The 27704-nt window shown below is 34.4% G+C and overlaps 1 protein-coding gene across 2 annotated transcripts in view; it reads right to left on the minus strand.

Annotated features, from left to right (window-relative positions):
• Positions 1-27704, minus strand: part of CDK17 (cyclin dependent kinase 17) — an 80617-nt gene that overhangs the window by 26171 nt on the left and 26742 nt on the right. Inside the window, exons 2-4 of one of the 2 annotated variants that reach the window (XM_087814838.1) lie at positions 13715-13861; positions 5619-5783; positions 1840-1973 (exon numbers count right to left, since the gene is read on the minus strand). In XM_087814838.1, coding sequence (XP_087670964.1) covers positions 1840-1973; positions 5619-5783; positions 13715-13832 — 417 coding nt within the window. In that variant the 5' untranslated portion in view covers positions 13833-13861. Of the gene's footprint in view, positions 1-1839; positions 1974-5618; positions 5784-13714; positions 14268-27704 lie in introns of those variants that run through there. The other variant, XM_016221785.2, reaches the window with a different exon arrangement.

The raw sequence follows: 27704 nt of genomic DNA on the forward strand, positions 1-27704 counted from the left end.
ACTACAAATAGAAAAGATAAGGGCATTTGACTTTTGAATTCATGGCTATATTATTTCTTAATGATATGTAACTGTAAAGTTTTACTGCAGTTGCAAAGTTATTTATGTTGATTACATAAAATATACTAAATGCAAACATATTTACTCTAAGCAAAAGTATACAATACAGTTTTACAGAAATACTCTGCAACCCACTATTTCTGAACTCCTTTCAAAATGATTTTACCCTGACATTATTATATAGTAGAAATAGGCAAAGAGTATGAGAAGATGTGACTGGCTTAAATGAAATAACCAAGTAGATACTGTATGATTTTGTATACAACACAGTGAGACAACTGAAATATTTTATTATTGCTCTATCAATGGACAGAAGTAAGCAAAAGGCATTTCTATTTCATTTAATAATAGAATGTGAATTGGAAGAGATGTGAAAGGGAATCTTGCTTATATCATCACACCAAGAAACATAAATCCTACAAAAATAAATCCTTATTATTCATAATAGTACCAAAGCCATGAAACAAAATTGAGATGTACAGGACCTGTATAAATATTTGAAAGATATATGACTTTAGTATAGAAATATACCATGTTCCCAAATGATAAAACTAAATGATGGCTCTCTCATATTAGTTTCATACTTTACATAACCCCAAACAAATCACAATAAGATCATTCTTGGAAAAAAGTACTTAAAATTTATCTAGAAGAATAAACAGAAATATGCAAAAACATTCTAAAATAAATCAGAGAATGTGTGTGGGGGGTAGGGGGGTACTGAGAAAGAAGTCTTTCCAGATATTAAAATACACAGTAAAAAGAATATAATCAAGAGTGTCACCTTTAGGAAAAATAAATATAGCTCACTGGAAGAATGAGAAAGTCCAGATACAGATCCTAATAGTAAATAAAACCTCAAAATATATAACAAAGAAAATCATGTATCTATATGGTCAAGAAAATCAGGAATATTATTTTTATTATTATGATACGTTATACAGTAATATGAAGAGATATCAAGTTGATCTTATGAGATGAAAATGTTAATTCATCACTTAGGAAACTGATACTGTTTTCCTTAACTGATTCAGAAGCAATCGTTTATCAATGAAAATGCAACCAAGAGTACTGATGCCCTAATCATCATCATCTTAACAGCACTTAAAAAAGTTAATACTCATTTTAAAACACAACCAATTTTTTTTAGAGAAAACTATTTTAATCTACAGTATATACTAAAATGATAACATTCATAATCCACTTTTGTCCTCAAGGTTATACATAACACTGAAAAAAGGAAATGAGCTCTTCATTCTTTTACATGGAGAAATAACTTATATGTGCTACAGAGATTAGTAGGTATATTGAACCATAGAGGAAATGATACTCATATTTATAATATAAGGCAAGAGAATTGGTGCTTATTTTATATACACCTTTCAAAATTTGAAATATTTATAAATAAAATATAAGGCATACAGATGAATCTCACAATTTAATTAAAATCATATTTTCTAAAAAGAATACTAATGTATCATTCTGACTTCCGGAAGTTCTGAAAATTTACATTTCCCTCACAAAGAACCTACAAAGTGTTTTGAAAAGTATTAACTATAATTAATGCATACTTACTTTGGGATAGTAGATCATTAGAAAAGAGAAAGTCACAAAACTACTCTTCACTAACACAAAGAAACAATTTTATTACAAGTTTCATTTGCCTTCAAGAAAATTTTCCAATAGGCATTTAGTTTGTCTGATATATACATGTGTGTTTACACACACACAAACACACCACACACACACAGAGGCATATTTATAGTTGTTAATGGTTACCTCCATTGAGATCCGTCTATGTATACGATTTCTAAGACAAACACCTGTAGGTGACTGGACTTCATCAGATGATGTCCCAGAAGCTTGGTCACTCTCACCATCTGATCCCATTTTTAGATTTTCATGAACAATATCTGTATTAGAACATGAAACATTTTATAAGAGATGTATTATACCCTATGTTACATAATTTATTACCACTACAGTAAGATGTAGATAGCCAACACATAAAAAATCATAGTATAAAAGGTCTTATACACTCTGGGTACGATGGTGTACAGTTAATAGGCTGAAACATAAATGCCTTAAAACACTAGTAAGCAGTCTTTTTATACTCTCAGATTATGAAAAATTATGAAAAAAACTAACATTCAACATTTTACCAAGGTTGAATAATAAAATTATAGACTGGAAATAACAATGAGAATTACTGAAGTCAGTTCTCTCACTTTTCAAATCTGGGAACTGAGACCTTGAAAGGTTAAATGACTTTCAAAGGTCATACAGCTTAGAAGCAGAGTGAAAACAAACCTGGTCTTTTGCCTTTTATTTAGTTTAGTATTCTTTCCATTAAAACAATGTTCCATGGGTTCCACAGTCAAATGAGCTAGTTCTTTGAATATTCTTTAAAAACTGCTAGTGCAGTTACCCTTCCTTCCAATATTAAAAATAAAACAAAAACAATTCAAAAATTATTCAGATTATCTACTTTACACAAGAACTAAACAAAAGAAACCTGTACAAAACACACTTGTATACTTACACACCTGCTCATATATGTACATTTGTCAATCATCCTCTAATTCATCTAGTAAGAGTAGCGCACCAGAAACAAATGCTAGATCTCAAACACATCTCTTGTCACTAGCACTCTCTATACAATTATTCATTAACCAAAAGCATCATTATTGTTTCATGTTGCAGTGTTTTAACACACTTTTTTTCCTTATCTGTAAGAGATGTCTTTCCCCTATATTACTAATCTGGTAAATTCATACTTACACTTCAAAACCAGGTGCATGTGTCATCACTCAGTGGTTTGTTCCTACTCTCAGACCCAGAGGAGTACTGTGCCCACACTGTACCTACTGCACTGAACAGCACTATGTGGTTCACGTGATTTTGCACCAAGTTATGTCTGAGATCCTTGGGGACAGGGTGTGGCTTATTCACTTTCGTATTCCCAGAACTTAAAAAGTGCCCGGTACTTCACAGGTGCTCAACAAATATTACAATGAATTAAATATTAACTAAAAATCAAGAAATAGACTAGGTAACTGGGACTTTTTTCCCAAACAAAATAATATGCAAAACAAAAAATAGTATTTTATAATGAAAAATTTCAAGTTTCATGAAAAATATTTGCTCATAAGAATATGAAAACTGTTTAACAAAAATTAAACTCAAAGATCTCATCAAATCAGTCTCAGAATTCATACACTTCCATATATTGCCTTACCTTATTGAGAAAATTTATTCACACTAAAAAACAGTTGCAAATGGCAATGGTTTGTGGGGTTTTTTGATAGGTCAAATGTAATTCAAGAATACATTTCAAGCACAGAAATTTCTGGAGAAATTTTATACAGAGATCTGAACAAAAAATTAACTTGGTAGAAATCTTCTCAAGAAAATCTTGAGTAAGATATAGTACTTTAAAATGTATAGTTGAGTTTGCAAGAATGTATACATAATACCCAGGAACAAAGACAGTGAACTGAAAACCCAAAGCTGCTAATGTACAAACTGACTGTCACTTTCTTAAGACAGGTGGCTGATCTTGGTAAGAAGGTGCTTGGGTTTAGCTGCCACACTGGGATAAAAGATGAAGCCTAGGTGTCTGAGCTGCAAGTGAGAGCTTCCTACAGAAAGGCACAAGACTTGTGAAGTGCTACATCTTCAGTAAAGGGCAGACTTAAAGCACAAGGAATACAAAGCAGCATATTAATTTCAGACTACAACTGCAGTTCCAACATGAATATTGGTTGGTATTTTCATTTCCGCTAGTAAGAAAAAGTGAAACAATGTTGGCTTATGTCAAAATTCAGCTCATTTGCAACTGGTGTGAGCAATTTCTTTGCTGAATCAGGTAATAGTTTTGAAGTACTAAAAAAATATTTACCTCTCAAATCACTCAAACTTTGTGCAATTCAAAATGTAACAGCTACAGACGGAAGGCATATTTTAAAATTTAATCTGCCTTAGAGAGAGGTGGGGGGAGGGGGGGAAGGAAAGAGGGAGAAAGGGAGGGGGACGGACGGGGGAGGGAGGGGGAGAAGGGAGGGGGAAGAGGGAGGGAGGGGGAGAAGGGAGGGGGAAGAGGGGGGGAGAGGGAGGGGGGAGAGGGAGAAGAGCATCAATCTGTTGTTCCACCCTCTATGCACCCACTGGTTGATTCTTATACATGCTCTGACTGGGGTTCAAACCTGCAACCTTGATGTATCAAGACGACACTAACCAACTGAGCTACCAGTCCAGGGCTCGACATCACTCTCTTAAGTTTAGACCAAGGGTCAGCAAACATGACTGTTTTGGTATGAACCCTGAACTAAAAATTGTTTTTGCATCTTTATAGTGTTATTTTAAAAGGAAGAATATGCAAAAGAGACCGTATCTTAACTACCTGAAAAATTTACTATCTGGCCCTTGACAAAAAATGTTTGCCAACTCCTGGTCTAGACAATTAACAAAGCAATAAATCAAGTCCTGATCTAAAATGTTTTCCAATTTCTGTGGGGTAAATACTCCCTCCATGCCAACTTCAAGCTACCAACATGATATCATTTAACATGTATTTGGGAAGATATAGGCACATTACATAGTTTGACTATACAGTTACAATAGAAATAATCTCCAAAGCATTGGTAATAGTAAAGTATAATAAAATAATTAGGAAATAACTACTTTTAAGTATTCATTATCTTTGTTTTCAATTTAGCTTACCTAATTGTATATTTGTATAATTTAAATTTTAATAACGGCTGTGTTTAACAATCAGCTTGCAAATTTCCTGAAAATTTAACAATCATCTGTCATGAACTAGTGCGAGTCAATTCCAACACACCATTCTGTAAGGTTATACTTACAGGAATAAAGGCCACACACAATTCCCACAGATAACACCCCACTGCAGATAAGCTCATACTTCCAAAATTAACAAAACACCTGAGGAAATAATCTACCACAGCAAGAGCAAGCAGCAGACTAGAGCCCTCAGAAACTTCAGTAAATATAATTGACATAAGACTACAAAAAAATTACTTAAAATTATTTTAAAATCAAAACATGATAAATAAGGCACCATCAAAAAAACACCAGAGAAATAAACAGAACCTTGCAGGTATACATTTTTCCTGGATATTTAAAATGACAGGGACATAAGAATAACAAATCAGGTGCTAATCATATATACTAATTATTGTACTGGGCTATCATATGGTGATAATCTGGAGTTACCAGGTATGATCCTAAATTAACCATCATCTCAAGTGGCCACAGCCTGAAATCCTGCACACACCTCTCAAGGGTTTTATTTTCTTCACAGTGGACAAGTTTTCAAACGTTATTTCTCTGTAGTGTCAGTACTACTACCTCTCTAGAACCTTCCATCTTTCTGCTCTCTTATTCTCAACTTGATTTTCATCTTATAAGACAAAACAGATAATACAAGACAAATCAGATAATAAAGGCTGGCTGACTTCCATATACCTAAAACCTACTAGCTATGTACACAACCTACAGTCAGAAAGTTAAAAAAAAAAGACAAATAATTAAATTACCTAATCGGCTTCCATTTCTGGGCATTGCCATGAAGGAGCCAAGGCTTCCTCCAATAACACTATGTGGTCTCCGCAATGGGGGCTTCTTGAAGGAACCTGTGTACTGGTGGAGGAAGGAGTGCATACTGTGAGAGGTTGGAGGTCTGCCATTCTTCACAATGGGCTCTGCGGTTCACAGTATCCAAAATCATTCCATTAACAGCCCAAGATCCAAGATCACATGAAAAAGATTGAGAAAGAAAAACAGAAAATAAAACAAACATTATAATAGAGATCACTACATTTAACCTAATTTCTTTGGCTACTTATACAAAGTACTAGAATTAAAATAGTTTCTATGAAAAATACTTAAAGAAAATACTTTCTTATTCAAAATTGGTTTAGTAATGATCTATTTCTTATATAATCAAAATGGTTAGCAATCATAAAACTAATTATAACCTATAGATTTTTTTATCTATTTGCTTTTTAATTTTTTTAAAAAAAAATCACAGACCTATAATCAAGTAGAAATCTTTTTAAAACACTTAAAAGATATTTAATTATAAATAGGGGGAATCCTGATTTATAATTTTTACAGGGACTCTCATGACTCCTTCTCACCTCCAAAAAACGAGCTCTGATATAAGTTAAGGACATGATGAAGTCTTTTGTGATACACCATTAGTCTTCCACATGAGAATTATGTTTTTACTAATACATAATACAGTCAAGGAACTTAAAAAGGAAATGGGCTTCTCTGAATATCTTCTCTTCTAAAATGAAGCCAGCTCTTCTTTTGTAGCTGATAATCAGCAATAAGGATATCACCTGATGAAGGAATTCCCCTACCTGTAAAGGATATCAGATACCAAGAACAAGTTGGCAGGAGGGGGTGGCTCCAATCCACAGAACAAACCAAGGTATAGGCTTAGGGAAAATGAGCCAATAAGGCCACTTGGCCTGCGCCTCTACTGATAATGGCTGCCTGAAAAAGGGGAGAGGGAGCATGGGACAGAAGGGTCCTCCAGACTCATACAAGGCCTAAGTCATCTAATCTGGGTACAACACCAGATTGGAGGAAGAGAAAGTACCCAACTAAATTACAGAGAAAATCTGTCTAAAGTATTCCACAGACTGTACATTCCTTGGCAGTAGCTGGCTGATCAAGAATTTGGGGATCTTTACATAAGCCGAGTAAAAGAATCAATGATTTAATAATGAATGGGGAAAGGTATCTGATATAAATGCATAAATAAGTTACAAAAACTGTGGGATACAGGCTAGAACACATAAGAAAATTTTTCTCTTTCTAGGTTATAGGATTTCAGATCTAGAGTAATAAAATATAAAAATACTCTGCCTACAGACAACATTTGTTTCAGATACTCTGTAAAGCTGTCCTGGGGAATATGCTTTATAATCCTAGAGAATATAGCTAAAAAACAAAAAAAAGGAAATCATAAATACATTCAATTATTCAGGGGATATTTATTGTTTGCCTATCATGACAAGCAATATCACGAGCCCTGGGCATCAAGAAGTGAACAAAACAAACAAGATGCTACTCTTTGAAACTATAAAATCTAACAGAAGTAAAGACAAATAAACTAATGAATAAGAAAAATATCAGATACTGATAGGCAATATGCAAAAGATTAAAATAAGGAGATGTGATAGAAAATAAATGAGTAGCTACTTTACACTGACTATAGAGGAAAGTTCTCTCTGCAGAGGTATTTTTTTTAACAGAGATATAAATGCAAAAAAGAGCCAGTCATAGGAAGATGGGTAAATGGTGGGTTATTAAGATATTCCAGACAGAGAAAAAAACTACAGCAAAAACTGACACACAGCAGTTTGACTTGTTCAAGCAGTGATCTTCAAACTTTAGCATGTTCAGAATCACCTTCAAAGACTTGCTAAGATACAAGATAGCTGGGCCTCAAGCCCCAGACTTTCTGATTCAGCAGGTCTGACATGGACCAAATATTTACATCTCTAACAAATCCCAGATAATGCTGATGTTGCTGGCCCGGGAACCACACTTTGAGAACCACTGCATTAGAGGCACAGAAAGAAGGCAAGTGTAGCTGTAGTATATGATTGTGGGAGGAATGGTGTTACTAAGTAAGGTCAGAGCAATAAGCAGGTTTGTATGTCACCATAAAAGTTTGAATTTTATTCTGGGATAGGAAGCAGTTACAGTAACTTTGAAGCAGGCAGTAATATGATCTAATTCATGTTTTAAAAACATCACTCTGAGGAGTCAGGGATAGTGGGAGATAAGGAGGTAGGAGTGAACATAAAGGGGTAGATGAGAGGGATCTCTGGCAATGGAATAGCTCTTTATCCTGATTACAGTGGTAGTTACACGAAACCATCCATGTGATAAAATGGGACAGACTATACTCGCACTTTATTCCAATGCTAATTTCCTGGGTTGATAATGTTCTATAGTTATGGGAGATGTAACCAAAGGGGAGAACTGAGAGAAGGGTGTAAGTGTCCTCTCTGTACTATCTTTGCAACTTCCTTTGAATCTATAATTATTAAAATTAAAAACTTAAAACTTCACTCTGGTTACTGCTGGAGAAAAGATGACAGGGAATCAACAAAAGGGAAACAGAAGGAGGCTATTACAGTACCCTAAGCAATAAATAGTGGTGGCCTGGACTAGAACAGAGAAGCAAGCAGACTTAGGATATATTACAAAGGTGGAACCAAAAGGCTAGCAGACATACTGCAAAATTACTTTCACATACACTCTCCCACTCAGCTTTTAGTGCAGATCTGTATTAAAAACATCTATCCAAAGAATATTTTTAAAATCTCCAGCAGAGCAACTGTTAAAAATATGAAATATGATAGGTGAAAGAACAGTAATTAGAATATGTAGCAAGTATATAAATGGCTATCATTAATAGTGAGTTTTTAGGGGTTATTTATATAGTAAATATATAGCAAGCTACCATGGCAGAGAAGGGGAGGAGAACAAAGTTAAAGGAGAGAAAGGAATAAAGGAAAATTCCTGAATTTTTAGCTTTAAGTTATTTTCACAGTAAAGTGAGGGAAGTTGAAGTAGAAGCAGATTTGGGGGGAAGGAAATCAAGAATTCTGGTTTGGTTATATTACATATGACATTCCTATTAGATATCTTTATGCAGAAGCCAAGCAGGCATCTGAACATGAATCTAGTGATCCAGATAAAAATCCAGACTAGAGATACAGATTTAGGAGCAGTCAGCATACACACAGTGGCTAAAAGCATAGGACTGGATGAGGTCACTGAAGGACAGTGTACAGAGAAGAGAATGGGAGCCATGAGAGAATCATAAAATATTCTAATGTTTCAAGATTATGACAGCACTTAACTGAACAGTTCAATAAGATGTATTTTTAGAAGTAATGGAAACCTTTAAGACACTGTGTGAAATGAAATAAATCAGACACAAAAGAACAAACACTGTATGATTCCACTTATATGATGCACCTTGAATAGGCAAATGCATAGACAGGAAGATGCAGAACAGCGGTTAGCAGGGACTGAGGGGAGGGGATAATGAGGGGTTACTGTTCAATAGGTACAGAGTTTCAATTTGATACGATGAAAAGGTTCTGGAGATGGACAGTGGTGATGGTTGGACAATAATGTAAAGGTAGTTAATGCCATTAAAACTGTATACTTCACTACTGAAATAGTAAATTATATATTATTTTACTATAATATTTTTAAAAAAGTAATGGAATCTATATGAAAATACACAATAAATCTTACTCTATAAAGCAATTAATTCCAACTAAGGATTTCCAATGATTTTTAACATAGTAACACGGCAATCATTATGATTCCATTGAGAAATTTACTTGGCATCTTATTTGGCTCTTCCGATCAAGTGAACTATTATGATCAGGAACATGCACTTTCTTAGCGCACTCCATTCCGGCTGCCAAGTCTCTCCTTTTAAACACTTTTATTACCCTGATCCTATTCCAGACTGTACATACAATGAGGTCTGTGCTTTCAACCTCATCCTCTCATGGACTTTGTGCTGTTGGTAGGAATTAGCACCACTTACAGCCCTCTGTCATCACTTTTGTCAAACATTAATTGTGACCACTAGCACATATTAGATCAATAGGAGAAAGAAAGAAACCTGGGAGTAAGATAAAAGCCTCACCATATCACTAAAACTAGGCTTGTTGACGCCAAACAACATGGTAAACTGACCCAGTGAAGAGACTAATGACTAAGAACAAGAAAAGTTAACATCTGGAAAACTAGACCATTCCAATCTTTGCGTTTTGGGGTTACTTCAAATCCTAATCCATAATCATGAGAAATAATATTCTGCTCTGTTTTATTATTCTTCCTGGGAAGAGAAGGATGCAGTTCATTTTCTTAGGTGAAGAATTTCAGTTGAGCCAAAAGAAGTAACTTTTGCTGTAGCTGCACCTGGAGGCCCCAAATTGTGTATGTATTATAAAACATTATTTTTGCCTTTCTATAGGTATAACTGTGATCTATTCTCTCCCCTATATTTTAAATTGTCACCTATCCTCCTCATCAAATTCAATAATTTTAATATATCTTCTCATTACAGAAAAAAGTTCAAGGTTAACTACTAAAAGACCCTGAAATATCATAACTTCCTGTGATATGTCTAACATTATATTAAGACTTTTATCAAGTAAATTGAGAATCTATGAGGAAAAGGCATTTCTCAGATAAACTAAGTTTTTTTATGACATGAAATTCACATAACATTAACTATTTTAAAGTGCACAACTAAATGGCATTTGGTACATCTTCAATGTTGTGCAACCATCACGTCACTTCTATCTAGTTCCAAACTACAGGGTGGGGCAAAAGTAGGTTTACAGTTGTATGTAAAACACAGTTTATCCTGGTATTATTGCTTATTAATTACTGTATTTCCATACAAACAACTGTAAACTTACTTTTGCCCAACCCTGTATTTTCATCACTATCAAAGAAGACCTTGTACCCATTAAGCAGTCACTGTCCATTCCCTTCTCTCCTGAGTCCTTCGCAATTACTAATCAGTGTTTTGTCTTTATATTAATGGAATCACAGAATATGTGACTTTTGGGGTCTGGCTTCTTTCATTTTTCCAGGTTCATCAACGTACTTCACTCCTTTTTATGGTTCAATAATATTCCATCCTAGGGACATGACACATTTTGTTTCTACATTCATCTGCTAATGGACATTTGGGTTGAAGGCATTTTTAGCTATTGTTGAAAAGTGCTACTCAGAATATAAACATTTGTGTACAAGACTTTGTTTGAATAGTTGTCTCAATTCTTCCAGGTATATCCCTAGGAATGAACTGCTGGGTCATATGGTAATTTTTTGAAGAATGAAAAATTAATGACAGCTTTTCAAAAATTAAATATTCAATACTTTCTCAGTTACCAAAAATATAAATCTGATGTATTCAGAACTCTTTCTCCTTACTTAAAAAAATATTTCTTATACTTCAATTTAAAATTTTTTATAATTTGTACAAAAATTTCATTTACTATTTAGAAAAAGTTGTATTGAGTTAAGGACAAGTATGTTTAAATCAACCAAGTTTGCAAACTGTCAACTTATTTTTAACATACTAAATAGAAGTTCAAGATTCCTCTTCCCTGGGTTCAATCTATCAATCAATGTGCAAACACAATAGCTTATATAGACAGGCACACTAATGTGAACTATAATTATATTACACATTTGTAACTGAGTTAAAGCCTTCACAGTATAACTCAGTTATCAAAATGACAGAGATAATATATTAAATTCTATTTGGTTGGGGGTAGAATATGTATGAGTGAGAGTATATATGCATATGTGTATAATCAAATGCATCACATGCATCATAATTTTTCCAAGATTTTTATAGTATTATCTCCATATATATTTATTTCCACATTCAATGTATTCTAGAGTATACATGAGAGCCACCTGCCTATACAATGCAAGAGTTAACAGGACTGTGCTCATGAATGTGACTCAGTAAGACACAGGAGATCAAATATTGATTCAAAGTCAGTTTACTTAGGGAAATTATAAACTAATTCTTCCTCCTCCCTAAGCTAGCATTGCCACTGTATGGCTGTTAAGACAAAGATCACTTGCATCACAAACAGGTTACATCACACGTGAGATCATTTAAAAAGTATTCATTGAGCCATGTTCAGAAGTGGACTGTGTGTGTCACCTATCTTAGGAGCTTTTTATGCTCTAAGATAAACTCCATAAAGAAAGAATATGATGGGACCAACTATCAGGAACTGATAGATGACCGAAAAGGTAAGTATCTATGTGCTGTTACACATAGGTAATAAGCAACAGCAGATTATAACTCTGAGACATCCTATGCTACCAGCAACCTCTGCAACCCAAGAGGAATCAGTGTCTATTTGGCATCTTCAAGTATTATTTCCAGTAATCTGGGTTAAGTGGAAACTCAAGAGAGCTCCTATTTTCCTTCTTTACTACCTGTTAAAGTTAATATAATAAAAAAAGCTTTAATAAAGTAAACAATATGTACTTGAAAAAAATATTTCCGACATTTCACCATGCTATAATTAAAGCATGTTTTAACAATAGTTGAAACTAAAATATTCCACAAAATATGCAATTAATCTAAAATATTAATTATCTCCGAGACTCATTTATATTGGACACAACGGAACTATGTCCCAGAAACCATCCATCAAAATATATGCTGTGCTTATTTTAATCCTGCACATCACTGGCAAATAGCTGGCAAGATTCTTCAATCATAAAAATGAACACACTGAGCTTAATTAATAATAAGAATTCAAAGGGGGTCTGAGAGAATGAAGAATTTTGTTCCTGGCAAGAGGAATAAAAGTTAAGACATTATAAAACTATCTTTGAGATTTGACCCAAACGCAAAATGTTTCCCTCCTAAATAAAAGTAAATTATATTAGAAAGTTATTATTTTAAATTTTCTAAAAAACTCATCTATGTCTCTTCTCCATACTACGAAGAGCCAGATAACCTTGAGTAAATTTGAGTAAATAATGACTCTTCTGAGGAAAAGAGATAAACTGAATCTTGTGTAGAATAAATTACTTACCCAGTGTCATACAACTAAAAAGCATATAGTGTTAGTGCATCCCAAATTCCAGCCCATGAGTTTTAAATTAAAGTCCAGACAGTTTGTTTTCCATTATCCTGTTGTCTCTCACAACAAAGACATTTGCATTCAGCTGGAGGGGTAGGAGCATCCATGCTTTCACCCACTACCACAAATCTCTCACAGAAGAATTTCAGGCACAGACATAGAAGGCTTACCAAAAAATCTGCACACCATGACACTGGCAGAAATTCTTATAAGCTCCTTTCTGGTTGTTACTATGACTTCCATAGGGATAGTTCAGTTTTGAATATGTAGTCTTACTCTATAAATTTCAGCAGTATTTTGTATTTTAATCCACTCAATTTAACCGCCTCTTTTTATTTTATATCAACATCTATGTACTACTTTACACTGTAAAAATAACTGTCAAATGTGTGAAGCATTATATGCCTATCTACTGTAAGTTCCCTCAATACTAGGGCAGATTCTGTGGTAAATATAAAGTAAGAAAACAGTTAAGACTCATGTAATGAACTTTGTCCTTTCTCAACATGCATATATAATTATAAACTATGATGAAGCCTCAAACAGAAAATTTACATACTTACTATGTACTTTTAAGCTGTATTAACAGATTATAAGAACAAAAATATTTAAACATTAATTTAAAAAGTTACTTAACAACTAGGATAATATTATACAAGGCATTCTTATTTAAGAACCAATAAAAATGGAAAGATAAATGGGATAGGAGAATTCATCAGGGTTAGAGACCAGGTACAGTAACATTTGGCGTAAGAGTGGGATATTCCAATAAACAAGCAAGCAAGCAAAGTTGTGTAGTTTTGCTTCCTAAGAACTTGGAGGGACCCAGAGGGAAAAATAAACAAAAGGAAGCTATTGGGAACTAATTAGGAAAGTAAATTGCATTCTATTTATAAAGTAACCAAAAGAGTGAGGAATCTTTCCTCCCCTCCCCACCCCCAAATATTTACCATTATCCTTGCTGCTATTTTCTTCAATAGTCATTTGTTCAGCCAATTCAGACAATGATTCGTCTATAGTCTGGCTTCCTCGAAGTGTGAGGGACAGCCTTCTCTTAAATTTTTTCATCCTATCGATTGAACGTGACGTGAAACGTCCTGAAAGAACATAACAGAATGAACACAAAATTAAAGCCATGAATACTTTACAGCTCAAGAAAAACGTCGTTCTAAGTTCACTAAGAATTTTCAAGATTGAAATATAATGAGGAATTCCCACTTCTGCCAAACATCATAAAGTCCAACCACTTCTTTAAAATATCCACTCACTCAAACTAATGTTATATTTATATAGCATTATCAGAAGAGCAGGAATTCTACAGACCAAAGGTTGCGATTTAAGTATCACAATTAAATTTAGGATAGAAAATTTTCCTAAAACATACTTTTTAAAAACCAATATAGTGAAAATATCAACATTATTTTCATGCACAGGTTCTACCATTATAATCATATTAGAACCAGTCAATGATATCTTTAGATAGGAGGAGGTGAAGGAGGCAGCGGAGAGAATAATGAATGATGTTTCACATTTTGTAAAACAGGAATTTTCTTTTGTAAGCTCTCATTTAGCCAATATATTAGAGATTTGTTTTGTTGCCTTGATCAGTTGTCAGAAATCTCTTCCTATTATCATAACAATGCCAAACTTTAGAAAGAAGAAATGAAAGCCAAACTAACTAGTATCAAATGCCTACCCCGTACTAGATACTTTCATATTTCTTCATTTAGTCTTCCTAACTCTAAAGAGTAGACTACAGTATTCCTTTTTCACAAACAAGCAAATAGGCTCAAAGAAGTTCCCCAACTGAAGTGAAACAAACAATTAATGATAGAACTGAGATTTTAAACTATAATTACCATTTACCTTTCCTCCCACATTTTGACATCTCTGAAATCAGGATGTATCTCACAATTAATGGGATGTCAAAATATAATTGACAGCTTTCATCTTCTCTTCTTTAACACCACAAATAGGATTTTTCATTTGTCACCAGTAAATGTCTGACTTTTAAACAGATTCTTGGACTGGGAGCTCATGCCCATCAACTCATTCAATTTCAGCACCTGTCTCATCCTCGAGAGCTTTTCCAGAACTGCTACCTTCACCATGAAAGCTCCATGAATTTTCCCAGTTCAAACTTCGGCTTCTGCCTCATTTTGACTTTTCTAACAAAGACACCATGGAGCGGATAAATAGATTGGCAAGCCTTTTCTATGCCTTTTCCAACGCTATCTGGAATCACTTTATTGAACACTTCTTTCAAGTCATTTGTCTGTACCTCTAGGGTCATGACAAGAGGGAACCCAGCACAGAGTATGTCTATTTCCCTTCTCTCCTGAATCTTTACTCTTCAAGTCTTGATTGACTCAGAAGCTCCACAATGCCTTCAAATTCATTTTTTCACTAGCTTTTCAACTAGTTCTCAGCAGAAGCCTTGGTCTTACACAAGTTGCTCCATCATAAGCAGAAATGGAGGTTTAGAAGAGATAATATGTGTATTTCACCAAGCAAGATGAATTTATAGGGGACAGGTAGTAAATTGTTTTCAACTAAGAAGCCTATAACTGCAGAGCTGTCCTAAATGCTAGATTCTTTATTTCTCATAGCTGTGACAAAGCTCTACCTTGACAGTCAGTAATCCATTTCATTTGTTTAAAACATACTAGGTATTTAAGGTGAAGTGAGCTATTGCCAACTTCATTTACCCTTTTGTTTCTGTAAGAATTTATACTAGAGACACGTTCCTTTGTAAGGTATCAGGAAATTTGTGCAGGAAAGGGGTAACTCTTCAAGCTTGGGGGCTCAAACTCTGCACATTCCAACGAAAGGACTAGTCTGTGACAAATTTCTGGAAGATAGTCTCTGAGCCCTTGGAATATCCTGCCTGTTAAGTTTCTTTGTATACCTGAGATCTTGGGCCACACCAGGTAGTTCATGTCAACAATGTAAATTATGGTAATGCCTGTTTTTGTGTGCCTCAGGTCTGGGCCACACTGTATCAGTTTGACCTTTGGGTAGAAGAGGGATAAGATAAGTTGAAAATGAATAGCTAAAGACAATCATGTGGGTACTTTCATGCCTACGTAACTAACCCCCAATAAAAACCCTGAACACCAATACTCAGGTAAGCTTCCCTGGTTACACCATTTTGCATATACAAGGTTATCATACAAGGTGGCTGGAAGCATGAAGCACTGTCCATGCAACTAACTCCACTAGATAAGGATAACTGGAAACACACACAAGATTTTTCTTGGATTCCACTCTACAAGCCCTGTTAACATCTTTTTGCTGATTTTTATCTGTATCTTTTTGCTATAATACACCATAATTGTAAGTTTAACAGCTTTTCTCTGATTTCTGTGTCCTTCTAGTAAATCATTAAGCATGGGGGTGGTCTTGGGAAACTCCAACACACTCTCTCCTTCAAGGAGAGAATTCACATAACAAAGTAACATACCATTCTGACCACTGAAAATGTATTTTAAAAATAAAAATCAATAAAGAGAAAAGTTACAGAAAGAAACCAAACGGAAATTCTGAAGCTAATAAAGTACACTAACTAAATAAAAAATTCACTAGGTGTTCAACAGGAGATTTAAGTAGGAAAGGAAAGGAAAGGAAGGGGAAGGGAAAGGGAAAGGGAAAGGGAAAGGGAAAGGGAAAGGGAAAGGGAAAGGGAAAGGGAAAGGGAAAGGGAAAGGGAAAGGGAAAGGAAAAGGAAAAGGAAAAGGAAAGACCAGTTAGTGAACTTGAAGATATGAAAGTTAAAATGTTCCAGTCTGAGAAAGAAACCAAAAAATGAAAAAAAAATGAACAGAACTTAAGGGACCTGTACAACACCATCAATGAGCCCACAATAGGCATCAGAGGAGTCTCAGAAGAGGAGAAAAAAGGGGCTAAAAATTTTTTTTAAAGAACTAATGACTGAAAACAGCCCAAATATGGAAAAAAAGAATATAAACATCCAATAATCTCAGCGACCTCTAAAAAGGAACTCAGAGATCCACATTTGACACTATATTCAAGTGTCAAAACTCAAAATCAAAGAAAAAATCTTGAAAGCAGCAAGAGACAAACATCGTGACACATACAAGGGACCCCACCCAATAATATTAACAGCTGATGTCTCATCAGAGACTATGAAGATCAGGTAGCAGTGGGAATTGTGTCTTTAAAGTCTGAAAAGAAAAAATATCTGTTAACCAAGAATTCTACATCCAGCAAAACTATCCTTCAAGAATGAAGGAAAAATTAAGACATTTCCAGATGAACAAAAGCTGATGAAGTTAATTACCAGTAGACGTGCCCTACATGAAATTCTAAAGGGAGAGCTTCAAGGTGAAATGAAAGGACACTAGACAGTAACTCAAAGCCATAAGAAGAAATAACAGTAGAGGTAAGTACATATGTAGTTATGAAGGATAATATTACTGTACTTTTAGTTTGCAACTTCTCTTTTTTCGCCATTTTCCTACATGATTTAAAGGGCAAATGAACACAGGTGAAAAATGATAAATCTGTATTAATGGGCACAAAATATACATATAAGAAAGGTAATCTATGACAATAACAATATAAAGGGGGAAGAATAAAGATACATAGGATCAGAGTGTGTATATACTACTAAACTAAGCTGGTATTATTCAAAGTAGATTGTTATAAGTTTAAGACATTAATTGTAATTCCCAAGTAACTATTAAGAAATTAACTAAAAAATATTACAGAAAAGGAAAAAAGAAGGGAATCAAAATGGCACACTATAAAAAAAAAAAAAAAAAAAAAAATCAAGCCCAGCTGGGCATGGCTCAGCAGTTGAGCATCGATCGACCTAGGATCCAGGTGATTGGGGTTCCATTTCCGGTCAGGGCACATGCCCGGGTTGCGGGCTCGATCCCTAGTCAGGGGCATGCAGGAGGCAACCGAACAATGACTCTGTCATCACTAATGTTTCTCTCTCTCTCTCCCTCTTCTTTCCTCAAATAAATAAAAATTTTAAAAAATCAACTAATGCCCTGGCCAGTGTTGCTCAGTGGTTAGAGCATTGGCCCATGAACTGAAGGGTCATGGGTACGATTCCAATCAAGGGCACATACCATCTGAAAAGACCTTCAACAAGTAAATAGTCTGAATCAGTAATCAAAACACTTCCAACAAAAGAAATCCCAGGACCAAATATTTAAAGATTAACAAGAATCCTTCCCCCCAAAAAACTGAAGATGAGGGATCACTTCCTAATTCATTCTATGAGGCTAGCATTATCCTGATACTAAAGCCAGACAATAACACTACAAGAAAACTAGAGACCAATATCCTTTATGAATTTAGATGTAAAAATCCTTAACAAAATACTAACAAAGTCAATTCAGCAGCATACTAAAAGGATTACACTTATAACCAGGTGGGATTTATCCCCAGGGAGCAAGAGAGGTTCAACTTGAGAAAATAATCAATGCAAAAGCACTGCATTAACAGAATGAACCAAGAAGAAAAACCACATCAACATCTCAATTGATATGGAAAAGACAATATCCAATGCCCTTTCATGATCGAAATACTCAAACTAGGAATAGAAGGTAACTTCCCCAATTATGTATATGATTAAGATCATATACAAAAAACCCACAGATGAATATAACATCATATTCAATAGTGAAAGACTGAAAACTTTTTCCCTAAGATCAGAAACAAGACAAGAATGCCCACTTTTACCACTTCTAGGAAGTTCTAGCCAGAGTAATTAGGCAAGAAAAAGAAATAAAAGGCATCATAATTGAAAAGGGAGAAGTAAAACTATCCCTATTCACAGATGACATGATCTTATGTGTAGAAAACCCTAAAAATTTCACAAAAACCTGTTAACTAAATAAATTCAGCAAAGCTGCAGGATACAAAAGTCAACACAGAAAAATCAGTAGTATTTCTATACATCTATGATGAACATACTAAAAAGAAATTTAAATAGCATCAATAACAATAAAATACTTAGGAAAAACTTTAATCAAGGAAGCACAAACTTATACCCTGAAAACTACACAATGTTGCTGAAAGAATTTAAAGACCTGAATAAATGCAAAGATCCTGTATTCAGGTATTGGAAGACCAAATATTAAGATGACAATATTACCCGAAGTGATCTACAGATTCAATACAATCCCTATCAAAGTCCCAATGGTGTTTTCTGCAGACATAGAAATACAAATCCTAAAACTTATATAGAATTCCAAGGGACCTTAAATAGCCAAAACAATCCTGAAATAAAATAATAAAAAGTTGGAGGGCTGACACTTCTTGATTTTGGAAACTTACTACAAAGCTCAGTAATCAAAAGATTATGGTACTGGCATAAAGACAGACATATAGACCAAAAGAATAGAATGAAAAGACCCAAAACAAACCTTCCTATCTACGATCAATTGGTTTTTGACAAGGGTGCCAAGACCATTCAATAGGAAAAAGATAGTCTTTTCTACAAATGGTGCTTGGAAAACTGGATTATATTCACATGAAAAAGAACGAAGTTGAATCCTTACCTATGCCATAAATAAGAATTAACTTAAAATGAATCAAAGTCCTAAATCTAAGAGCTAAACCTATACAACTCTTAGAAGAGAATATGGAGGAATACTCGTGATGTTGAATTTGGCAATGATCTTTAAATATGGCACCAAAAAGCAAAGGGAACAAAAAAATAGACGAATTAAGACTGCATTAAAATAAAAAACGTTTGTACATCTAGGGACAGTATCAAGAGAGTGAAAAGACAATCCACAGAATGAGAGAAAATATTTGCAAGTCAGGTATCTAAGGGTTTAATATCCAAAATATATAAAGAGCTCAACAACAAAAACAATTTAAAATGGGCAATGGACTTGAATTAACACTGCACTAAAGAAGGTATACAAATGGCCAATAAGTGCAAGAAAAGATCCTCAACATAATTACTCACTAGAGAAATGCAAATCAAAACCAATGTGATACTGCTTCACATCTACTAGGATGGCTATCATAAAAAAACAAAAACAAAACAGAAAGTAACATTGGGTAAGGATGTGAACAAACTGAACAATGGTGCACTGCTGGTGGAAATTTAAAATATGCAGCCACTGTGAAAAACTTCCTCAAAAACTTAAACACAGAATAATCATAAAACCCAGCAAAATTCCACTCCTAGGGATATATCCCTGAAAAAAGAAAACAGAGACTAAAACAGATACTTGTACACCAATGTTAAAGCATTAATCATCAGAATACATAAAAGGTGAAAACAACATTGTCAACAGATGAAAGGATAAATAAGATGTGATTATCTATCTATCTATCTATCTATCTATCTATCTATCTATCTATCTATCTATCTATCTATCCATCTATCTATCATCTATCTATCTATCATCTATCTATCTATCATCTATCTATCTATCATCTATCTATGTCACAATAGGATACTATTATGCCATAAAAAGGAATTAAGTTCTGATACGTGTTACAACGTGAATGAACCTTGAAAAGATTATGCTAAGTGAAATGGCAGATACAAAAGGGAAAATATTGTATGATTTTACTTATATGCAGTATCTAGACTAGGCAAATGGATAGTGACAGAAAGTAGAATAGAGGTTATGGGGCTAGGAGGAAGTTGGCAATAAGAAGTTGTCTACTAGATACAGAGTTTTTGTTTGGGATGATGAAACATTTCTGGAAATAGACTGCGGTGATGGCTACATAACATTTTGAATGTATTTAATGTCACTAGATTGTACACTTAAAAATGTTTAAACTGGTAATTTTTTGTTATGTATACTTACAATAAAAATTTTAAACTATTTTGTCAGTAGGCATTTACATCAGTTTTTCAACCAAGCCTAAATAAAGCCAATACCTCATTTCAGTCGAATTTTATTTTAAAAACTGGTTAAATAATTTCAATGTGAACAGTCAGCCTATACCAATTATTTTAGACACAGAGTAAAATATTAGGACTAATGCTTATGATTAGTATGTAGAAACTCCCAAACGACTACTGTTTCTCCCATTTTAACAATAAGAAGACAGACTATAAAATCAATAGTTTTTTTTAAAGTCAGAGAGCAGAGATGCAAAGAAACGTAAATGAACTAAATTCTAGAGGGAACAAGCCCTTTCTAGGAATGAAGACATGCCTGGGGTCATGGCGAAAGGAGTGAACCTACTCTACAAGGGGAAAACTAGCCCAACTTTTGGCAAGACATTAAAATCCCAAGCAGCCTCATTCACAAAGCAAATCTGCATTTTCTTAGAAGGATTCTTTCCAAGTATTGGAGTTGTTTGGGGCCAGGGGTGAGAGAGTAGAGCTGCAAAACGCTGGGACTAGGGCATCAGATCTGAGAGAAAACTGTCCCCAAGGGGCACAGAGCCTTCACCAAATTCAAGGCCAGGCTCATACAGGAAGAAGTCAAAGCTTTCCCCAGGGTCAAGAAAAGCCAAGGGTGGAACTACGGAGAAAAGAAAATGTCCCAGCTGCTCAAAATCCCAGCAGCTGGGCTGCAAAACAGAGATAGATCTCTTACAGTTTTACTAACTAGTTGGCAGAGATGTAAAGTATGAAGACATTGCCCGAGTCTCACAGGTGCTCAGATCCCAAGCCCTAATGAAGGTAAAGTCCTGATTCTGCATTCAAAACATTTGATAACAGTAGTGAACTAAATATAATCAAAGCTGTAACAGAGCCCTGACCCAAATTAGGGTGTTTTCCTATCAAGTATTATATTTCAGCTTTTTCCCCTCAACTATGTCATGGAGGATCCATTTATGTAAATGAATGTAGCTGTCTTTTAAACAGGTGTTTGCTATTCCACTGTATGGCTGTACCATGCAGCAGAAATGTTTAATGCTATTTGTTTTATCACACAGAATATTAAGACAGACATGTATTCACGGGTGAGATTTAAGGAAACTAATTTTTCATTGCTTCAACAAAAACCTTCTTAAATGAAACTGTTTCTTTCCCTGTAAATGCTTGTAGGCAAAAAATGTCATTGCTATGATTTGAAATAAGGAGTCAGTAGTTTTACACATCAGTGCATATGCAAATGTCAAAAAAGTAAAAAAAAAAAAAAAAGGCAAATATTGTTTTAGTATTATGAAAATTTAGTTTTGACCTTGTAGGCTCCATGAAAGGGTTTTAGGATTGCAGTCACACTAAGATCTGATAGGTAGGTTAGTTTCCCAAACTTAATTATAATTAACCTATTTAGCAAGCTGAACATTAATAATTCAATAAGGTTAATGGTCAGCTATTAATAATAGGGATATAATCACATGATCAAAATTACCAATTGCTGAGCACAGAAAGAAGAGCAAGTTTGGGGGGTAGGAATGAATTCAGGATTGAAACTACTGGAACAAATTTAAAAGTAAAAGTTTAAAGTGTGGATTTGAGAGTTACATTTATAAAACCGACTGAAGCCAGGAAAAATATGTGTAATAAGAGGGAAGGTCAGAAATGAGGAATGTCTACAATAAATAAGTGGATAAAGAAGTCATCAAAGCAGTTCCAAAAACAATGAATAGAGAAACAAACTGGGACAAATGAAAGGATGTTAGAGACAATCTGGGCCAACCAATTTACTTTATGGTTAAGGAAATAGAGTTTGAAGAGCCTCAAAAAATGAAGTGATTTGATTAAGTTTCTGAAAGTGAGAGTCAGGTTTTAAAATTCTACTTTAAGGATCCCAATTCAGTTTTCTTTACATAGTACCAAATTTCCAGAGAGTTAGGAAGCAACTCTTCCCTCTCCTAACTACAAAAGAATTAAAGTCAGGGACAGATATTAAGGGAAAAAATAACACATGTATCTCCATCTTCCAAACCCTGCTCCTTTTGCAGTCTTCCCATCCCAGTAAAAGGTAACTAACTAAACTATCACCCACTCTGGTTGTCTTCTCTTTCTTCACACCCTATAATCAATACATCCCCAAACCCTATAGGCTCCTCCTTCAGATTATATCCAGAGTCTGGCCACTTCTTACCAAGTAAACTGCTAAAATCCTGATCCAAGTCACATTATCTCTTTGCCTAGAATATATTATTTAGATAATTCTAACTGGTCTTCTTTCTGGGTTCTACTCAAACATCACTTCCCTGGTCACCCTGTATGAAATAGTGACAGCTCTACACCCAGGTTACATTCTATCCCCCTTACCTGGTTTTAATTTCCTTGACATTCTAAAAATTGGTTTATTACTGATTCCCTCCACTAGAATTTAATCTCCTTGAGAGCAGGGACTTAATGTTTTGTTCATTGTTGTATTTAGCACAACCCAGCATTTAGTACAAAACCTGGCACTCAATCACTCAATAGGCACTCATAAATACCTGTGAAATAAATGAATGAATGGAGAGAGAGGGAGAAAGAGGAGGGAGGGAGGGAGAGAGGGAGGTTAGTCATCTTTTATAATGGAGGATCTTTCTCCCTATCTAAAGTAAATCTATTAACTGGTAATGTTTTAGATAACTATCTCATTTTGACAGCTCATAAAGGTTTTCCCCTTTATGTTTGTATTTAGTCATTCAACAAACATTCACACAGAGGCCCTACCATGTCCCAGGCAATATAGGCGGCACTGAAGGCAGAAAGATAAATGAAATATAAACTCTGTCCACAAGAAACTTGGGGAGCTATTATGTATTTTCCAGAATGATGAAGTTGTAGTAATACAAATGAGTATAACTCCAGGTTAATACATAAATGTTTTTATAATTGTTGCAAAACCAAACAATCCATACAACAAAGAAAATACTCAAATCGTACTTTTTCTGAAAATTGTTCCACCAATGTGACAACTTATGTAAAATTTCATTTGAGTGGCTGATTTTAATAAGGTTGTAACCCCTACAGGTACATAAAATGACAAGCCTCCACATTATCCCTTGGATTTAGTAACAGTTTAGACAAAACCTAAACCAGTAACGGAGGATCCTCTAACAGGCTTGTTAATATTGTTATCGCAATACATTCAATGGTATAAATAATCCCCCCAAACCTTCTGGCTGTTAGATCATATTTTTCCACTACCAGGCACATGACCTTGACCAGGAATTGAACCTGCTACCCTTTCGTAAGCAGGCCAAAATCACCGAGCCAAACCAGCTAGGGCTTAATTATTTTCTTTAAATATGTTATTTCTGCATATTGCCTGTTGGGCTATAAATTAAAATTCAAAATACAATTAAAATCTGATTTAAAAATCACTGAAATGTAGATATTTTCATCATGAATAATCATCAATTGATTTGCAGATGATAAATCCTCACATAAAGGGCATTTGTTTGAAACAGCTGTTCTGTTTCAGTGAATTCAAAAAGTCATCTATTAGAAATGTCATCTGATGCTTTTGATAATAATGGTCTCACTCAGAGCACAACCAAGAGAGCAATTGTAATCACTTGAGGTAATGCCTCCTCTTGATACACAAATAGTTATATACAAAACGGAAAAGGCCCACTGGAAAAGCAGCAGATTTGGAAAGAAATTGGTATCTAAAAAATGTAACACTTCATTAATTTTTATCTTTGTAAATGGAACAAATTCTCTTTTAACTTAATTATTCCCTTCAGCTGAATTTATTTTACCAAATTCTCTGATTTTTAAAAAAGCTTTAAATTGTAATGCTAGGAGTTCACTGAAAGATACAATGAACTATTTCTAAAACATTTGCTCTGCCAATTATCTCTGTTACTTGAGAATCTTCATCTCTTGTGGCTAGTGAAACATTACCACTCTAAAAAAAATTTAAATTCCTCCACTGAACTTCCAAAACAAAAAAATTCAAATTATCATCCTATATCTCAGTTAAGTGATGAGAGCTCCTAATCATGCATTTGCATATAAGTACTGTATTTCTCAGAGTACAACTACAGGAAGGTTATAGTAGACTACTACTAACTCTTGGCTTCAAATTACTTAGTCCCTTGAAAACAAATATTTTAAACAATAAAGGTAGCTCTGGGAGTTTACAGATTTGTGCAGTATCTGGCCTGTCTTCTTTCTAGAACAATTCAGCTTATTTAAGAGTGAACTAAAAATAATATTGGAATAATAGCTTCAAATTCTTCTTGAGGAAGGTAGTTTATATGAAATATTTCCCAAACATTAGTACAGAAAAAACAGTATTCCACCAATTTTCACAAGGTAATAATGCTTTATTTTTAAAATTAGAAAACAACTGCACAGAAACTAATGAGAAAAAAACAAAACTGACCTGGGTACTTTTCAATTGCATGGTCAGAAAAAGTATATATTTATACTGATTCACATACAGGCCAGAAACTTAGAAGTCATTCTATACCCTTTCCACTCTCTCAACTGCCATGGTCCAACTGAATTATCAAGTCAGATCACGGTGCCTTCATATTCCTCATATTTCTAATCCCATCCTCTTCTATTTCTACTGTTAAGCCTTTAATTTAAACCACGACAATTTATCTAAATCACTACCACAAGCCTCATAATTAAGGAGCCTGGTTTGTTCAAAGGATTTATAAAACAGACAAACCTCTGGAAATCCTGGTTAAGAGAAAAATAACATAAATGAACAGTATTATTATAATGATGGTGGAAATTAATTAGGTACTACCCTGTAGAGTTAAACACTGCATATTCTATGACCCTGCAATTCTTATTCTGGATACGTATTCAGGAGAAACTTTTAACACGTTTACCCAGATATATGAACAAAAATGCTCATAGCAACATGTCTATAATAGCATAAATACTAGAAACAAGTCAAATGTCTGACAGGAAATGAATAAATTATACAAAATAGATTATATAGTGATAAAAATGTATGAACTACAACCAAATGCAACAAGAATGAATGTTAGTAGCATGGTATTTAACCAAAAAAGCAAGTCCAGAAGACTATATTTAGTATATCCTTTTTATAAACAAAAAATAATGTATTGTTTAGGTAAACAGGACTTTTATAAAATGCAAAAGACTGAAATACAAAGTTCAGGATGATAGCTACCACAGGGAGAGGCAAGGAGAACACATAAGAAGATGTAAGTTACTAATGGCAATGTATGAGAAGTTGGATCACAAATACTAATTATTTTATTGATGTATAAATACATACTCACTAGATAAGCAGATCATGCATAAACCAATGAGGATAATGTGTCATAAGCCAAGAACTATAACACAATTCTGTGCAAATCTGTGAAAAATGTTAATACCCAGGAATGAAAAGAGAAACTTAATTAAATATTCTGAGTGGATTAAAAATCTTAAGAGAGTTAAGTGAAACCTCTTAATAATAAAAGGACACAGGGTTAGTCAAAAGGGCTGATTTCTTTTTCCCAGTCCTGCCATTAAGTAGCTATGTAATTTCAGGCTAGTCACTTAACAGATAAAATTCTAAAACTGACTCTAGTCAAATGGATTTATTTTTTTAAACAAATGGCCTCCATTTAGTGTCATCAGGTATGATATCTGGTCTCTTTTGGGTAACATATCATTCTGTTCTTGGCTACCCCTCTTTTCCTGGGCAGCCAACAGTATCTGTTAATTGTCACTACATTATTTTGCCTACAAATAAGGCACCTAACTAATCATTCCATCAGATTCTACTCATAACTTACACTGATTATTACAACTACTCAGGCTGCACTTCAAAAGACAATGTATACCCTTGTTGGAGAACATCTGACATGTCTGTTCAATAAATGATGTTTCTACAAAACAGTTATATTAACTCTCAAAGCTTCCACCTGGGAGTGTCACGTTACTTTCACCCACACTTCATTGGCTAAATCAAGTCATGTGCTCATGCCTAATTTTAAGGGGCAGGAATTTCTACCATATTCCCAAGAGAAGAGGCAGAATATATGTGAACAACTTTCACAATGTTTTAGCATTTGAAGATAATCATCAAATGAAATGTTAACATACTATAATGTATTAAAAATTCAAGATTAAAAAGAAATAACCAACATAATTGGTTTTTAAAAGATTTAACAGCATGGAAACTTAAATAGCAAATAAAGAAAAGGCAAAGGCAAACCAAATCCTCAACAAAATTCTGAAAGATTAAAAAACAATTGATATCTCTCAACAAGTATAAAGAAATTTCAATGACGCATTTACTCTTTTCCTTAAAATTTCAGTATTGTAAAATAAGACATTCAAATTATCCAGTTAGTTGATCAACAGATCCTCCACCACAAAGGACATAAAGTAGGAATAGAAAGATGTCCCCAAAATTCTCATTTTGGAAAATAGTAACTGTAGATTTTTTTTTTTTTAAATATATCTTTATTGATTTCAGAGAGAGGAAAGGAGAAGGAGAGAGAGATAGAAACATCAATGATGAGAGAGTCATTGATTGAGCCCGCAACCCGGGCATGTGCCCTGACCGGGAATCGAACCCTGATCCTAGGTCGACGCTCAACCGCTGAGCCACGCCCGGCCGGGCAGTAACTGTAGATTTAAATTGTCTGATTTAAACTGAAGGGGAGGTAGCCTGTACTACAGGGTATTACAGTAAGAATGACATGAGTGCCTTAAAGGTATAACATGATGGAATAAAGGGTCTGGGATTGAGATGGGTGTAGGACAGGGTGACCCCACTAAATACTGGAAAGTATATAGCAATCAACTAACTAGAAGATTTGGACACCCCCTTGGTGGCCCTCTAACATATACTTAATTAATAATGATGAAAGTATGCTGAAGAATCAGGGATCACTCTAGTATAGAGCACAATGATGGTGGAAGGGAAAAGAAACCTAAAGGCTACCATGACACATAATAGGCAGAGGCCTGATAACCTGAGAGCTATCATGATGGATGGATTTGGATTCTTCCCTGGAACAGAGTCAAACAAGAGTTGATGAAGATGTGCTGCTGAGAATGAGGCACATTTAATCTCGCAAACAAATGAACTGGAAGGATTG

This window comes from Miniopterus natalensis, chromosome 2, assembly GCF_054644295.1.
Source record: "Miniopterus natalensis isolate mMinNat1 chromosome 2, mMinNat1.hap1, whole genome shotgun sequence".
Classification (NCBI taxonomy): Eukaryota; Metazoa; Chordata; class Mammalia; order Chiroptera; family Miniopteridae; genus Miniopterus; species Miniopterus natalensis.